Source organism: Pyxicephalus adspersus, chromosome 10 (genome assembly GCF_032062135.1).
Source record: "Pyxicephalus adspersus chromosome 10, UCB_Pads_2.0, whole genome shotgun sequence".
Lineage (NCBI taxonomy): Eukaryota > Metazoa > Chordata > Amphibia > Anura > Pyxicephalidae > Pyxicephalus > Pyxicephalus adspersus.
Genome location: NC_092867.1, coordinates 44514990 through 44533301, shown reverse-complemented (window position 1 = coordinate 44533301; position 18312 = coordinate 44514990). Strand labels below are relative to the sequence as shown.

The 18312-nt window shown below is 35.9% G+C and overlaps 1 protein-coding gene across 1 annotated transcript in view; it reads right to left on the bottom strand.

The window, feature by feature from the left end:
* SH2D4B (SH2 domain containing 4B) overlaps positions 1 to 18312 on the bottom strand; it is a 95886-nt gene that overhangs the window by 8748 nt on the left and 68826 nt on the right. The window contains exon 6 of the mRNA XM_072424130.1: positions 15823 to 15950. Within this exon, the coding sequence (XP_072280231.1) occupies positions 15823 to 15950 (128 nt within the window). The remainder of the gene's footprint in view (positions 1 to 15822; positions 15951 to 18312) is intronic.

Genomic DNA, 18312 nt, shown 5'->3' with positions numbered 1-18312 from the left:
GCCTTGCTTTTCTTTGCAATCTGTCTTTCGTTTTGAAGCTTTGCACATTTTATCTCCTTTTTTCATCTTTTTTTATATTCTTTATAGCGTTCAAAAGATGAAGGTGATCCTTTATTTTTATATTTTTGGAATGCCCTTTTCTTGTTACTTATGGCTTTTTTAACATAGGCTGTAAGCCACATAGGTTTCATTTTAGCTTCTTAAACTTATTACCCATTGGAATATATTTTTCAGTGTGCTTTTGTAGAACAGACTTGAAACATTCCCATTTCTGTTCTGTGTTCTTTGAGGACAATATTGTCTCCCAGTCCATGTCATAGATAGCCGCCCTTAGTAATGTTTAGGAAAATTTGCTCTTTTAAAAATAAATGTTTTTATCGTCTTTCCTGTTTTTGCTTTCTGTTTATAACTTACATTAAATGAAATAATATTATGGTCACTGCTACCCAGATTCTCTTTTGTATGCACATTTGTTATAAGCTCTGCATTGTTAGAAAGAACTAGGTCCACCAGATTTCACTAGGTCCAGCAGTATCATTTCTACGTCCACTTTTTGCTGCTTTTACTATCTGTGCACTGGGGGGCTTAAAGCAGACTCCAATAAATAATTGTGTTTTATGCATCCCCACTTTCAACTCCACCCATAATGCCTCAACTTCATTGCTTGTTCCATCCGCAATTTCTTCTTTCACATTCACTTTTAGATCACTTTCGTTTGACTCTGTCTTTACGAAAGAGAGTATACCCAGGAATATTGACAGCCCACTCATGTGAAGAACAAAGCCAGGATTCAGCAATGCCAACTAAGTCATAATGCTCTTCACTCATTAAGGCCTTCAACTCCCCTTTTTTGTTTGCTAGGCTTTTAGCATTGGTGAACAAGCTCTTTAAACCATTGCTGCATTTACCACCAATGTTTGCCAAATCGTTTTGTTTTTCAGTACAACTAGTACTGCACAATCCAATGTTTGTTTGTAATATAGGGAGCTCCATACATTTATCCATAACCCTCCCCGCAACTATCCCCAAACTAGTGGAAGACCCCAGACTAACGTTTCTGCCACCTTATTTAACTGTCCCACCCCCTCTGTCCTAGTTTAAATATCCCACCACCATTCCCCCAAATCTTTTCTCTAGCACCTTTTCATTTAGGTGCAAACCATCTCTGGCTTAAAGGTTGTACCCCAATGAAAAGTCAGCCCAGTGCTCTATGAACCCAAACCCTTCCTTTTTGCACCAGGACTTTGCTTTACTTGTGTTGTGCATGGCACAGGCAATATTTCAGAGAACCAAACCTTGGGGGTCCTTTCATTCAACTTTAAACCTAGTTTTTTAAACTGATTTTTAAGGATCCTCCATCTTCCATCTATCTTGTCATTGGTTCCAACATGAACCAAGACATCTAGTACACATATTCCTTAGACCTAGCAGCTCAATGGTTGGATAAACCAAAACCATAAAAACTATTGACAAAACTATTGTACAAGGAAATGGATGTTACAATCCTCTAGGGAAATTTTCCAATTTGACTGCTTCTCGCCCACACATAATTGCCAATCATATTGTATGAACTACTCTCCTATGCATACTGTCCAATGTCATAATTTAGGTAACCCATTTCCTGCACATTGTTTCTGCTGCTACAACCACCATTACTGCTTAATTATATATACTGTGTACAATCCTACCCCATGACACTGATCTCCTGCACAAATGTGAATTTGTTTCTCTACAATTTGTGGGGAGTACAATGCTAGAGAAAGATTTAGGAGTTCTAGTAGATTATACTTTTTTAGCAGCATATAGGAATATCTGAATAGGAATATAAATATATCTGGAATTTACATTTCAGTTTTTAGTAAGCCCACAAAAAAGAATTTTGTGGAACTGGATAAAGTTCAGAGAATGGTGAACAAAAGCAAGAAGGAGCTCAGCTTTTAGGAGAGTTTTGCTTGGCTAACTTTATTCTCACTTTAGAAGGTTTGTCAAGAAGGGGTTATGTTTACCCAGCACAAATATGTAAGTGATGATGAGTAAACCTGCAAAGTTGCTCTTTTTATGGCTCTTAATTGCAAAAGATCACTCTTTGTGTCTGAAGGAACAGACTGACCTTCATACGTGAACAAGTGACCCAATGCTGGAAGTACATTTACAGACATTCAAAGTACTTCCAGGGGATCACCCTGGAAGTACTCACATTCAAAGTACTTCCAGGGGATCACCCTGGTCTCTAGATGAGATTCCAAATTGTTTTGGATTAGGTGGATAATTTGATCATGATCACCTAACACAGTCTAGTTTTAGAGCTACAGCATTTTACACACTGATTTTTTTTATATATTTTACACAACTGTGTATAAAACACTTTCTTAGCATTGTTGAATTATCCACAGCCTTGTCAGTTTTAGTGTAGGTACACTTTCACAAGCCAATGTTCAACAAAACAAATTACCAACCCAAATGCATTCCTTTTTCTGAAGTCACCTCCTTTAACACACAAGACTTCAAAACTTTTAAGATTTTGTACCAACTGTTGAAAGAAAACAAAGAATTTGAAGAACAAAAATTTGATAACTCTGATCAACACTTTGAATTTACACCAGATACAAGTATTCCAGTCAGAAAACCAAAATCGAAAAACCAAAACTAGACAAATCACAGAAAATCTTAACCCAAGTATTTGGGAATCCCTGAGAAAACTTGAAAATAACAGGGAGATTGTCATCAAACCTGCAGACGAGGGTGGAAACATAGTTATCTTAAACAATTTACATTATGAAACAATTTGCTTTAAAATCTTCAAAAACAAAGAATGGTACCAAAAAATCTCTGAAGACGTTATCAATTCCTTTTATTCCCAATACTACTTCATTATCAACAAAGCTTTTCACCAAGGAACTATTGATCAAAAAATGAAGGACTACCTATATACCAAACATCCTGTGATACCCACATTCTATTCTCTACCGATAGTGGATAAGGATCTATAAAAGCCGTCTGGTAGTCAAATCATCTCGGGCATTGGCTCAATAGCATCACATGCGAGTGTTTGTGGACACAAGCCTAAGACCGATCATTACCAATCCATCCTACCTAAAGGATACAATTGAACTCCTAAGATTCACGTCCAACCTATCTATACCTCCCAATTCTCTTCTAGTAACTAGTTCCAGATGTGATCTGACCAATGCTTTGTACAGGGACAGGTTATGCCCCTATTTATTGTACAGCACTGCGTAATATGTTGGCGCTATATAAATCCTGTTAATAATAATATTAATAATAATGTCTCCATCCCTGTAGTCTATTCCTGTTATATATACAAGAAAGTACATCTGCAAATTTAGAATTGGTACTTTTAATCCCAAACTCTAAGATCTTTATAAATGATATAAACAGTAAAGGTCCCAGCACTGAACCCTGGTGTACACCACTAATAACCTTAGGCCATTCAGAGTATGAATCATTAATCATTACTCTCTTTAAGCCAGTTCTCTACCAATTTATAGATTGAATTTTCTAAACCTATTGACCCTAACTTGCATATTAACCGTCTGTGGGGTACAGTGTCAAATGCTTTAGCAAAGTCCAAGTACATTATATCAACTGCTACTCCACTGTCTACCTGTTAGGCTGGCGCCCCCTGGCACCTGATGTGGGATTACTTGGGGTGCAGAGTCTTAGTGTCTCCCAGTCTTCACCACAGCATCCTGCAAGGGATGATGGGCCAGTAACTAATTTGCTGCGGGGAGCACAGCAGGTCACAGCCTCCAGGCTCTCCCTAACCAAGGGCAAGTGGGACAGAGGGCTTCGATATAGGGACAGTGCAGATCAGGTACTAAGTTTGATGACAGCAGTTCAGGCAGACTGATGGTCAGGGCAGGCGGCAAACAAGCGTAGTCCAGGTACAGGCACAGATCACGGCAGGTGGTAGACAAGCGTAATCCAGGTACAGGCACAAGTGAGGAATCCAAAAGGGCACAAAATGGGAATGACAGGCTGGGGATCTAGAAACCAGAGCCTAGAGTCTGGGAGATATTAAAGTGTTTTTATTTTTATGAAATATTATGAGATCTTTTTAATTGTTTTTAGAATGAAGTGGTTGTTGACATATATTGTTACATATATAACTTTCACTTTTATTGCTGGTTTGGCATTCATGCCAATTTAAATTTGGAAAGGGAAATATTACTTTGATATGTTTTATTTGGCAAATCTGATTTATAAAACACATGTTTCACTAGAATTTTCTCATGTTTGGTTCTAGGGTGGTTCTGCCAAACTGGACCAAAAATTTGATGTCCTGATTTTGAACACTATTGAAATCAATAGGTAATCATTTTGTTGGTTGTTCTTGCTCCATGCACTAAATGGACATGGATAAAAACATCAAATTTCTAGCAAACACTCTGCTAATTAAAAACAGAGGGAAGGGGAATTTGTGGAACAGTGGATAGTAGCAGTTTTATGTGGCCGTAGGTCAACTTTGGATAAACTCAGATTCTTTTGTTTACAATTGTATGCACTCTTAATATTCTGATGGAATTTGACTTTTTATTTGAGTCCAAACAGCAACACTATAAGTGCTCTCTCATAAATGATGTATATTGTATATGCATACCATGTTTTCAATTCTCATTAATCATATACAAACCTTGATCCTTTCTGATCAAAGTGCCTTTTGTAAATCTTGGTAATGAACATGCTCTGTGGGGAATGCATATTAGCTGTAATTGCACAGTAATGTGCTAGGTTACATCTTTATCCCAACCTTTGACTTAAGCTGACCTGATCTTAACCTATATTTCCAACCTTGGTATTGATTATTGTTCGTGCTGCAGTAAACATGGCTGTATAATGAGCCAAATCACCAAACAAATAGCTGCTGAACTCATAGTCTGAAACTCAGCAGGTTTTCTATTTCCCAGATGAATAAACAATACAGGTTTTAATGGAATGCTCACTTTCTCTCTATGAATGTATGCTTTCCCCCTAGGACCAAAGACACATCAATTTTGCATGCACCAATTACCTCATACCATTTAAAATCTTAATGGCAAAATGTAGGACAGGTTTATCTCTAAATTATGAACCCAGTGTGCTACTTTAAGTTCAAGTTTATTATTTAGGGGCTTTACAAATGTTTTTTGGGGAATAGATAGGCAAAAAATGAAATATGCGCCTATTAAGTCATTTAAAGTTACTCCATAATAAATACCTATGCAAAACTGTCTGCAAAACTGATCTATAATATCAAGCATTATTCGTTGCAGACTCATAGTTGTCAACAGTGTAAAAGACTTTTGTGTGTGCTGGTGCATGCTGCAGATTTAATAGTAAAAAGAAATTGTACATGAAAATGATTGTGTATATATATATATATATATATATATATATTTATTATGAGTGCATAATGTTATGAGTACATTTTGAGTGCAAGTCCCTGAATATCTTGGTGAGTCAGTATGTATGTGTTTGTGCATGAAATCAATGTAGGTAGCAGTGCACAAGAAAATTTGGAATGGATTTCTAAAAATCATTTGCTATTAGTTTGCAAACAATTCTGGAGTGGATCCATTCCAGGTTTGCTGGATCCCCCAGGCTCACCCTTGTAAGTTTATGTTCTCCAATGAGCTCTGGGGATTTTTGATCAGGCTCTAAGTGTTGGCCCTAGTCAGGTGTCAATGCTTACCTAGCTGTCTGCCCCATTTTGATGCTGCATTCTTCAACGTGTCAAATTCTACTTAAACATCAGTCATTTGGTCTAATAAAGCCAAACCCCACTGGTATGTCATTGGCAGGCGAGTCCTCATCAGCCAAACATTTTTCAATGGACCAGATCTTGTTTTGGGTACTTTTTTTTAGAACCGTTAGAGTAGTTTGTATGGAGCTTGGCTAGTAAAGGCATAAAAAAAGCTTTTAGGCTGAATAAAGTCTTTAGAGATGTGGTTAATAATATCCAGCCAGTGCCTTATACCCTGAGATTCCCTAATATTGATAATACACATAAATAGTATTATTTGTATTGTTGTGTACCATAATGCATAGGTTTAAATCCAGCATTGAATTGTAAGTTTTAATCAATGAAAACTGTGAAAACTTAACATTGGTAATCAGCTTAAATCATGTTAAACTGTATAAAGTTTATGCTCCATAAAAAAGCATACCATTATATTTGAAAAAGATTAAAAAGAATGATCTCATACAGATGTCAAGTGACAGCTGTCCTTTAAAACATGTCACAATCCTTATTCCTTATGGGCTGGATAAGCCAGCACAAAGTGTTAGGAAATTAAATAAAAATGTACTTTTTGACTGAAGATGCTTAACAAATGCTAGTGCTCAATCCTGCTAGCAAAGAAATCAGCATAAATGCATGCTACAAGTAGCATGGTAATATCACATTTATATTGTATATGTGATGAAATTAAATATTACCTGCTATCCAGAATCATATATTTTTTAGCCGAAATACTTGCCTGAAAAGTGTTATTAATTTTTAATGTGGATTCTAAAATGAAAAACTTATGTATATGTGGCCTCAAGTATTACTTTCATTTAGGAAAGCTACAGTGTCAGACTAAAGCTCCCCTTTAATTTTTTCTCATCACCACTGCCATTCAATACATATTCTGTTTTGTATTATCATTACCTAGTTTAGTAAAGGACACAAGATATTCATACTGTGTTGCTTCTGACACTGCAGCTGCTTTAATAAAAGGCCAGCAATCACCCTCCAGAAGCACTCTCATCCACCTTTCCCCATTTCATTGCATGCATTATGGCATTTAAACATTTATGTGCATACATGTAAGTAGGGGAATGCTCACAACTTTATATCTTATTGTTGCAAAGTTGCATTTTCAGATGTACAAATTTGCTTTAGTATAAAAGTGTGAAAATTCATTTATTTTATTTTTTTATTATGCAAAACAATTTTTAGTGAAAACAAGAAAGCTGGCCTGACAGCCTTCCTGGCAGAGGCTCCAGTTGGTTGCAAGTTTTCAGTTACTGGCAGGCAGAAAAGAACGTGAATCATACAAGGCATGATCGTGTAACATAAAAATAGTTATTCAATATGGATAGGAGGAGTAACAAATTGTCCATATCACCCTATTTTAAAGAGCTGAGACGTAGAAAATGAGTTTATGTGCATTCTATCATTTACAGGAGATTTGTAAAATCTAATAGTGCACTTGGACAGATTGCTGCAGGGACATCCCACATCAAATGTTTCTGGTTCTCCTTGTGCAAAATGTATATTTCATTCATTCTACATGGATACTGCACATTTGCAGCACACAGAGAGAAAAATAGAGATATGAATCAATGTATGAAACATTGTTATTAGTCTTGAGTTCCTGTCATGAGTAAGAGGGTCAAATTTACAAGTAACAGCTAAAGAACAAAGCAGAAAATACAGCCATATTAGTCAGGCTTTAGATACCTTTACAAAGCAAAGCCCAACAAGGAGATTGATTTATTCTTTCTTGTGCCTCCAGACACAGCTCTCATTTTGCAAGCACAACATCAGCATCCAGTAATTTACTCTGATGGGTTAGGAAAAAAGAATATCATATAGAGGTGTGGGTAACTGGGTTAAAAAATGATTCCGGCTGGCGTGTGGTCCTCGAAGACTGGAATTAGACAACCCTACATAGAACAATGTCCACCTCCTTCAGTTAGCTTTTGGGTTGTTTAATGGCTGTATAAGGTAGGCAGTAGGAAGTATTTGTTAACAACCTGTATACAATTACACATAATGCCAAACATACAAAAAATTAGATTTAGGGTTTACATGTACTTTTAATATAAAAAGAACCTCTGGGTTTACAAGCAATAGCCTTTGCTAGGACCATTCTTTGATATGGAACATGTTCTTCTCCTAAAGTAGAACTACAACCTATCTGCTTACTTTCCATTTGGGGTACTTGGTAAAAAAATCATATTGCCACCTAGACCACACCCTATACCTGCCAGAAGTTTTGAAGTTATGCATCCCAGGTGTATGAGCACCCAACTTATCACCATTTATTTCAGGCAGTTACAAAGTGAGTATTCCTACCCCTACACTGCATCTGGAACAGATGGCAGTACTTGTAATGTCAATATGAAAGAGAAAAGCAAGTAGGAAGATTTCAACATAGCTTGTCTGCCTGGACTCCAAATATAAAATGTGATAAAGTCTATGTACCATATAAATATATTTGGTGCACTGCAGGTTGGGTCAGCTATTCTGCATATAAAAAAAAAATCTATGGTACAAAAATCTTGTTGCTCAGACTGGCTCTACTTTGTTATATAGAATCAGCAAATCCTGCATCCATTCAATTAAGCCAATTAAACCATGACACCAGCAGAATACTGCTTTTTGGTGGGTCCTGGCCCCTAGTTTGATGCTGTAATGCAGGCCTTTACAGATAAATGCCATCTCAATCAATATCTGAAATTAAAACATTTGCAAAAAAATGTTTTTTTTTTTGTTTTTTTTTTTGCTGTCAGCACATAATTGTGACACCATCATACCAATCAAACCATTTTTACAGTCAAGCATATTTGTAGGCAGTAATCAAAAGCAAAAGTCATTATCATTCAGTAAAACATACATCATCCAAACATCATGTTGTAAAATAATACATAATATAAACAGTATTGATAAGTACATAAATAGGAAGTCTTTAATGCATTTCATATTACTATATTTGTTACAATTAACATAACTTATTTGCATGCATGACTACATGATAGGTATTAAAAGTCATTTGGCTGACTTTGATTTTCCAGCACTAAACTTGTGAGTGTTTTGTTGATGGACCTCACTGCTGCTGAGATTCTAATTGCTTTACCTGTTGATATTTACAGTTAAATAAGTCTTAAGCACACAGTCCATTTAGATGAAGATTACCTTTACTGAGAATTGATATAAACTGCCATTTCTGACCTGGTTTGATATTATACACCTTACCTGGTTGGTGTTCTGATCATTGACCCAGAATGAGTACACAACTCAGGTGTTCAGCTAATTGCCCCGTTATCTGTATGATTATTTCAGGTGTGACTGCAACTACTGACACCAAATCAGATTTATATCCAGGGAAATTTTTTTATATACAATGAGTTCTGCAATGGCAGCTTCCATCATCACTCAGTTATTGGTTCTCTTTAAACAAGCCACCATGGAAAAACACTACAAGGAAACAATCTTCCCCTAAGATCTGCTTGCAGTGTCCAGGTATAAGCTAATAAGGACCTAAGGATAAATATGACTCCATTCAAGTCTGGAAACTGCTGACTTGCCCGTTCAGCAGCTGACTAATCATGTGTTAGATTTCTGATTGAAGGTATATAGACATAATGGTAAACACTGGCCACAAGTACACAAATCATGTCATGTGTTCACGTTATATCCAATTGAAATAATAAAAAGGCAGAATATTGTACAGTTGTACAATGTTTTTTGATTTCTAATGAATTAAATGCCAACCTAAAATTTGAATGGTTTAGCATAAAATTGGCAGTAGGTCTCTGAGCACATACTATACCTTAGTGCATAGCTGCTCACTGAGACAATTCACATATTTATATCTATATTCCTATCTGACAGCTTTGCAAGCACCCAGAAGATGGTAATATGAATAAAATGCTGCTGCATAACTACCATAAAATGCTCTTTACAGCTAAATCAGCCTTTGACATTTATTTCTATCTTAGGGAAATAACAAAAAGAACTGTAATACCAGCATTTAGCTAGAATGCTAAGAATCATTAATAGTTAATGCTGAACGACATTAATTAAGATGCTCAGCTTTACAGCCAGCCTGCCAGGTTTCCAGCGTGTCTAAGTTCCTCTCCAAACTTATAACTGACAATAGAGATTTGTCTTTAAATGTAGCCAAGATAAACATTCTACATGACAGGTATTGTCAAATAGACAAAAGCCATGGCATATGACGTATGATGAAGAATTAAAAAGGAGGCAGTTTCCACATTGGTAATTAGCCAATTTGTATGAATAATTCAGTTCAATGTGATCTCTAGTTACAAAGTCCTGGTGCCATGGGTGCGTGCTGTTTTTGTTCCCCTTTCTGCAGACCAGTTCACATTACCACACTTCATTCCACTCTTCTCAGCATGGAGATGAGGTTCTAAAACATTTAATTTGTTTGCTAATAAACTTCTCTATGCAGACGCTTCCAAGCCGGCAGGTAATGGGAAAACAGTCTGAACGCTAATAAAAGCTGATGGACTGTAGCAATTACTAAGAGCTACTGTTCCTGAAGACACATCCTGCAGCAAAGCTTTTCTTATTCACAAGCGACTGCCAATCTGACCAGCAGACAAAAGAAGAGAAACAATGCTTTACTGTATTTATATGTGGCAGGCTGAAAACTATTCAATACTGTTTAATAAAAGTTTGATCATTCTGTAACATTCCATTTAAAGAGTATCATTTTATATGCAGTTAAATATAACAATTGCTAGATAGTAGTATTGATGTTCAACTCCCGCATTTAACAAAATGTACAAAGCTTTAATGCACTCCTAAATAGGTGCTAATGCCCTGTGACTGCTAGTAAGTCAGCCCAAGGATGTTTTTTTTTTTTCCATCATTTCTGGCTATTATCATGTCTGATTCACCTTGAGTGAACAAAAATTTGCATTTACATTTAGCAAGTATGCTAGCTTACACCTAGTGTATTTTCGGATTATAATTGTGACTATTACCACACTCAGTACTGATGCCTTTTTTTACTGAATCGAATTGTAAGATACCTGTATATCATGTCTTATTATTCTCTTTCTGGATTTTGCTCTAATTGTAACGACTGAACAATACAATAAGATGTCCTTAGGTCCAATTTTGATTAACATGACATGTGGATTTTATCTAGACAATGGATATAACATGGCATATTGGCTTTATACATGTACCAAAGGTTATAAAATGAGTTCTAATGGTCTAAATTTTGGCCGGGGAACTAAAACACCTTAAACTTACTAATCATTTTGTACATGGGACTCTTAATCCTATATGCTTTTCTAGAAATGTGTCTTTCATGCAACACTATTTAACTATAAAGCTAGTGCGAAAATGGCCCCATGAGGACCCATTAAAGCAAGGAGAAAAGAAGGCAAATCAATATCTGTCCCATCATTTCAAATTACCTGGAGGTCCAATGGCCTATCTCTTGGTTATTCTTGTACTTGTTATTTTTAGTAATGTAATTGTAACAGTATGATTCATAAAAACTGGACAAAAGATAATGAGTACACATGCGGAGTTGTTTCCAACTAGTCAGGTATCACCTTTTATTTAACTCTGAATTTTTCTTTTCTCAAGTTTTAGTTAGCAACAAAGACTCTTTAGACTCAGAGAATAAAGAATAAATAGTAAACAGTCCCAAAATATCTCCTCTCCCAGAACAATTTTAGCTTTCATGCAGTTACAGTGCAAGAATAAACAAGTTGACTGATTGCTATGGTCAACTTTTTTAATATTAATATTTCAGTTTTTTAAAAAAATTTAAATTTATTTTTAGGGTGCTTATCCTCGCTTGAAGGTTTTAGTGCAGCAAATATGGAAAGGGTATTAAAAGTCTGTTGTAATTAAAGTTTTTTATACCAACAGTATAACAAAAAGTTCAAAGCCCATCAGACACTTGTAGGATGAATGAAAAAAGTCAATCAAGTCAATAGAATGGTCAACCAAAATGAGATATTCTGAATTAATGTAAGATCAGTTTTATAAATCAGTTGATTATTCTTAATTGAACGAAAAAATTTACATATGCATGTCTATCGTTAATTTCAAGCTACTGTATGTGCCCATTAGTGACATATACAGCACCAGCATTAGTTGGTGTTTGTCAAAGACTGCTTGCTGTATACAGTTAAAGGGTTCACAGAAGTTGTTTAAATTTTAGTTTGTATTTAATTTGCCGAATCTGAATTTTTACCTCAGTTTGGTCAAGCACCAACCACTTTGTAAATTCGCCAACTGACTGAAACTGAATTTGTTTTCATTTGAATGCTACCTTAGATTAGTAGAATTTAGGTGCTCATTTCTAGGTATTACCCTAACAAGGACCTTTTTTATTGTTAATAAACATCAACATTACTCAGCTAGCAATATATTTTAATAGAACAATGGTTCCAAAAATAGTTCATCATTATTTTGACCAATCTTTGACATTGCTACCATATTCAACCTATAAATGGGATTTGACTGAACTTGCTAAAACAATTGTAAAACATACCAGTGACTTAATAGGGCTGCAGTCCTCATATGCTTTTATATGATTGTGTACCCAAAATATAACCCCTTGTGACTTTTTGCTGTATGAGTCAGGAAGATCTGACCTAGCTCTAAAATGCATGTAAAGCAATATAGAAAGCTTTTCTAACATTATCAGTTAGCCACATAGGTTTTAATTTTAGCCTTTTGAACTTGTTACCATTAGAATATATTTTGCATGTATATTGTACGTGTTGTGTATGTGTTTTTGTGTAGAACAGACATGAAACATTTCCATTTCTGTTCTGTGTTCTTTGAGGACATTATTCCCTATAGCCCTTAAAAATAATGAAAACATTTTTTTAATTCAATATTTTTTTATTTTTCCTGTTTTTACTTCCTGTTTACAACATACATAAATGAAATCATATTATGGCCACTGCTATTCAGACTTTCTTTTATATGCTTCTTTAAACTGTACCATAGAAATATCCTGTATTAAATTCATAAATGTCCACCCTTTTGCTGTACAAGCAGTGCCATTGCCCCAGTCAATGTTAGAGTAGTTACAGTCACCCATCACTACCACTGTCCCAGCCTGTACAGCCATTTCTTTTTGTGAAAATAGTTGATTATCTCTTCTTTAGCACAGGGTGACCTATAGCGGACTTCAATAAATAACTGCATCCCCATATACAACTCTACCCATCATGGTTCAACGTCATCACATTTTCCATCAACAATTTAATCTTTCACATTCACTTTCAGATTACCCCTTACATACAGTCAGACACCACCACCTTTTAACTTTAGTTTATCTTTCCAAAAGAGAGTATAGCCAGGAATGTTAACAGCCAAGCCATGTGAAGAACAAAGCCAGGATTAGGCAATGTCAACTAACCCATATTCTTTTGAGAATACAAAGTAATTCTGAAAACTGTGTGTAAAAAAATCACTGAGGATATCTGGGTTATGTAGAATTAACTGAAAAAAAAATAGATTAGATTGTAAACATGTAAAAAATATTCATTGTAAAAATGGGGTTGTACTTAAACAATTAGCCTTACATGTTAAAGCCAATAGAAAATGTATTATGCTACACCAGGTAGCAGAATTGCCAGCTGCTATGTAGTAGACTGGCATACACAAAGTATTTTTCTGTTACTTCTGTATACAAACCTTGTTACACTGAATACAATACATACTGTAGTGACCCCCTACCCTGTTATTGGTATAGGAATTTACATTTCTTGTGAAGCTTTTGGACAAAACAAAATACAAAATATTTGTAGTGGATGTCATTATGGACTATAATTTTAGGGCACTTGACATCTTAGATAGTTTCCCTGCTGCTGCCCACATAAAAAAGATAAACACAGTGATTGAAACTGCCCATAAAGCACACAGTAGCAATTTACTGTTAAAATAGACATTAAATACTTATGGGCTGGAATGCAAACCCCATTAGGAACTTTACATGAAGACACAGCTCCCATCTACTGGAGTAAAAACAGAGATTCTTTTTCTAATGAAATTTTGAGGAAAAAATATATCAGTTTATGTTCAACTTCATATTGAATTGCATACAAATACTTATTTTACAGGAGACTAAATGAAGCAAAAGTCACAATTAACGGAATACAGTAAGGCACAGTTGACAGCAAAAGCTTAAGTGAATACGAGTAAAACATCCATGTAGGTAACAAAAAATTATTGCATGGATCAGTTGTTCACATGTGTGGATTTACAGAGGCACAATACTCTATTCCTGTGTGTCTACATAAAAAAAATATTTCTAATGTTATCACAGAGATTATAATGATCAGACAGAAGTAGCAAGCATTCATGAATCAGATTCTTTACTATTACACAGGGGAACATTCTTTTTTTTAATAGAACAATGGTTCTACATTTATTAATATGAAACATGAGTATGTAATGTCAGATTCCATTGCTAAGCCCCCTTAGTACACTTAAATGTGTCAACCCATTGACTACTTATTATCTGTATAGTTCTCTGTGTGTAGTTCTGTGAAGTAGCCTTTATTTTTTTTAACCCGGTTCTACAGAGGTGCTGGTAAAGAAGATACACTATTACATTATTCACATGTCTAAATGAAAAGTCCTTATGGAAATTCAAACTATATATTTTATATACAGATTTTTTTTTTTAAATTACAGATAAATGTATTTATTCACTGAAATTAGAATAATCCTCCATCATACCATCCCATAGGTTAGCCCAGTTCAATAATGAGCAAAACCATAGTATAATATTAATAACATGTAATATATTTGTTGATTCTCTTTTTCCTGAAAGTAAAAGGAAACTCATTTACAAATGAATATTTACTATTAATATTTCCTGAATGTAAAGGCAGACATAGTATCATATGAGAAGATAAACAGGATTTTCCATTCTGAGCATAAATAATTTTAGTGTCATCCTGAGGATGCTGTAATTGGCCTCTGAAGAACTTGTTTCTAACACCTTGCTTTGTCCTCAACATCTTGTACTGGGAAAATGACCTGTCCTTGACTTCATGTATAGTGACATGTAATAGCAGCAGCAGACAAAGTATTAACTTTTAATTCTGGTTACAATGACACACACAGTTTCAGTCATACATGGTTTTTAGGAATGAGAAAACTTACAGAAAGATTAAAGCTGAACTCCAGGGAACTTAAAATGAGGCTACCCATGCACTACAAAAAATAAATTCTCTTGCTGGCTAGAGTGACTACCAGGGTATATCTTTAATTCTAGTTAGGCTAGAGTCAGTGCGCCAAGAGTCAGTTTTTTCTAATGTCGACGCGCCTAATTTAATATCATCATCCAGCTCTGCAAGGCTGGAGAGGATACACTTTAATCAGTGAACCTGGGTGATCCAGCAAACCTGGAATGGATTTCTTTGTTGCTTGTTAGCCAATGTTTTCATTCCTGGACCAGATCCATTCTAGGTTTTCTTCATCACTTAGGTTCACAGATGAAAATGTCTCTGGAGAGCCACAGTCTTTGAGAGCTTTAATAAATTAGGCCCAGTGTGTGAATGACAGTGCAAAATTTAAAGTGGCAGTATAAATTCGGAGTTTGGGAAATATATTGTAGACTGAAGTATAGGGAAGCTATTGAGACAAAGACAATCTATCTAAGCCTATTTGCCCCCACCCCATCCACCTATCAAGTTTGAAAACCTTAATTTGCGTACAGTTTCTTCAGCTTTCTAGAAATCCTTGTGATACTAGTATGTTCAGTGGCTTTGCAATGATCCAAATAATTTGTTTCTAGATGGTTCTTTGTCTCATTTTCATGCTAATGCCACAAATTTGAAATCAATCCTTCTACTTTTGCATCTGAGAAACATTACACTGACAAAGGTTTACAAATAGGTTTACCAGCTTGTGCTGCAGTATTCATCTCAATCTTAAGATTTTCTACAGTACTGTTTTTCTGCCTATAGATGCCCTCAGTACTTTGGCCAGCCTTAATCAACGTACTTCCTTGGAACCCAGATCATCCTATACTGGCCATGTGATTGGATTTAACATTTCTGAATAATAATCCAAAAGGACATTTAAAAGTTTACCATGGAACCATGCTGCAATCTGCTCACTGTCCTTTTCCATGCCAGCACGCAGTGGAAGTTGCTCTTGTTTAAACCAGCGGATGATGACTTCTTTTGATATCGGTCGAGCTGGTCGTTCCCATACTTTCCTTAGGGAAGAAAACAAACAGCTTACTGCTTATACATAATATAAGATTCCACAAACACTGACAGCACATAAAACGTTTTTGCCTATAACTGTTAAAAGCCAATTAGGTTTAACCTCCTGAGCGTTACACTGAGGTCTAGATTTCTGTACCAAAAGTGATCCACTGTTTTTCATGAAATTTTTTTTTAAATTGTAGACCTGTAACTTACAGAAATATGTCCGAACAGGGGTTCTAGTAGATATTATGAATATAAAAAATGTTTGAAACACACAATCATTTAAAAAAAAAATTACTTTTAATAAAATTAAAGGAAAAAAACAAAAATCAGCTTAAACATGACTACATAAACAAAGCTTGAAGCCATGGCAGGGGGGGTCAGGCAGGCGGTGATGTCCAGGTCCAGGCAGAGATGTCAGAGTCCAAGCAGAGGTCAAAGCAGGCGGAGATGTCAGAGTCCAGGCAGAGGTCAGGGCAGGTGGCAGGCAGAGATGTCGGAGTCCAGGCAGAGGTCAAAGCAGGCAGCAAATGGTCAAAATTAGGTGAAGATCAGCAAAGGTAAGATAAGACACAGTGTTACACACTAGCCATCCAGGGAATAAGTGGCAATTTTTAAAACTTTGATTCTGTATTTATTGGGGTTTGTTTTGAATTATTTTGTATTGATTGGATACGGGAGTTTGTATCCAATCCAATACAAAATAAGAATTTGAATTTCCAAGTTATTTACTTTTATTTTATTTATTTTTTTATTTTTTTGTATTGGATTGGATACAGGAGTTTGTGTTCAATCCAATACAAAATGAGCGTTTGAATTTACCAGTTATGTACTTTGTATTAATTTTATATTATTTTGTATTGGATTGGATACGCAAGTTTGTATCCAATCAAATACAAAATATAAATTTGAATTTCCAAGTTATTTACTTTTATTTTTTTTAAATTTTTTGTATTGGATTGGATACGGGAGTTTGTATCCAATCCAATACAAGATGACAGTTTGAATTTACCAATTACACACTTTGTATTTATTTGAATTATTTTGTATTGGAGTGAATACAGGAGTTTGTATTGAATCCAATACAAAATGAATGAATGAGTTTCTATTTGAATTTCCCGCACACGCGCCGACGTCATCACGCACGCAGGGAGGAGCCGTCCGTTTTCTTTTTTCTCCGCCGGACGGCTTCTCCCTTCAGAGATCATCCGGCGCTGGAATGAGAACGACGCTGGATGATCAGCGGGAGCAGGTAAGAAACCGGCCGGCATCTTGTGTTCCGCCGGCCGGCCAGTGGAGCACAAGATGCCGGCCGGCTTCTTACCTGGTCCCGCTGGTATACGAGAAGGCACCCGACGCTGGAAATGGAGACCGACGGACGACGATTGGCGGAGGACGACGCTGGAACACGAACCCGACGCTGGATGAGCACAGGGGGACCGAGATTTTCCCTACATTAAAATCCCCACTTACCTGGGTAAGTGGGGATTTTAATGTACGGAAAATCTCGGGCTTAACGAAAAGAGCAACTTTTTTGAGCCCGTACGAAGGTCGGGCTTAACGGCAAGGAGGTTAAATAACTTCAATTATTTCAGGTGCATCAAAACAAGATGTATGTGTCTTTTTGGAGAGGTTTGGCATGTCCTCTTCTGATTCTATTCAATCAGCAAAGCCCACGTCCTTACCTGGGGGGGGGGGGCTCCAGTTCTGCCTTAGTAGGGGACAGACAACGCCTTTCATTTCTTTATTTGTGTAAATAGTTGGTGATTTCTATCCAGATGACATTTGCTCAATGTTTAAAACAAAACTTTATTGCTAAGCTATAATGATAATTTACAACAGTGAGCAAAATAGATAATGGCAGGTTGATTTATTGTCTCACCAACCTTTTTCTTAATTCTCCAAAGATTTTTTAGTTTCCTGCAATTTGTTTTTTATCTTCTACATCAGGTAACAAGCTAGAATAGAAGTAATTGGGTGGGCTTACAGAAGGGAGGAATTTCAAGTGGAACTATAGCTACAATAAAAATAATTGAGACCAGGCAAGCCCAATATTGGAGAAGGACCAGAAGATAGCAAATATGCAGGTAAATATGTTTCTTTACATAAGAATTATTGCCTGTTCCTTACTGCAATAAAGACCTGCCTGCTCCCAAACTGTAATACCAAAACTATACTTTAAGTTTCAAGGATAGAAAGAGGGGGCATAAGCAGTATGGTAATGTTTCCCTCCAAGATCAGAATCTTGGTGTGCTGTCAGTCTGCTAATGTAAACAACCAGCAGGTGTTTTAAGCTGTTGGAAATAGACTGTCTCTATTGTTTTCTATTTAACAAGAAAACAAGAAATAGCTTTACAAAAAAAGCAC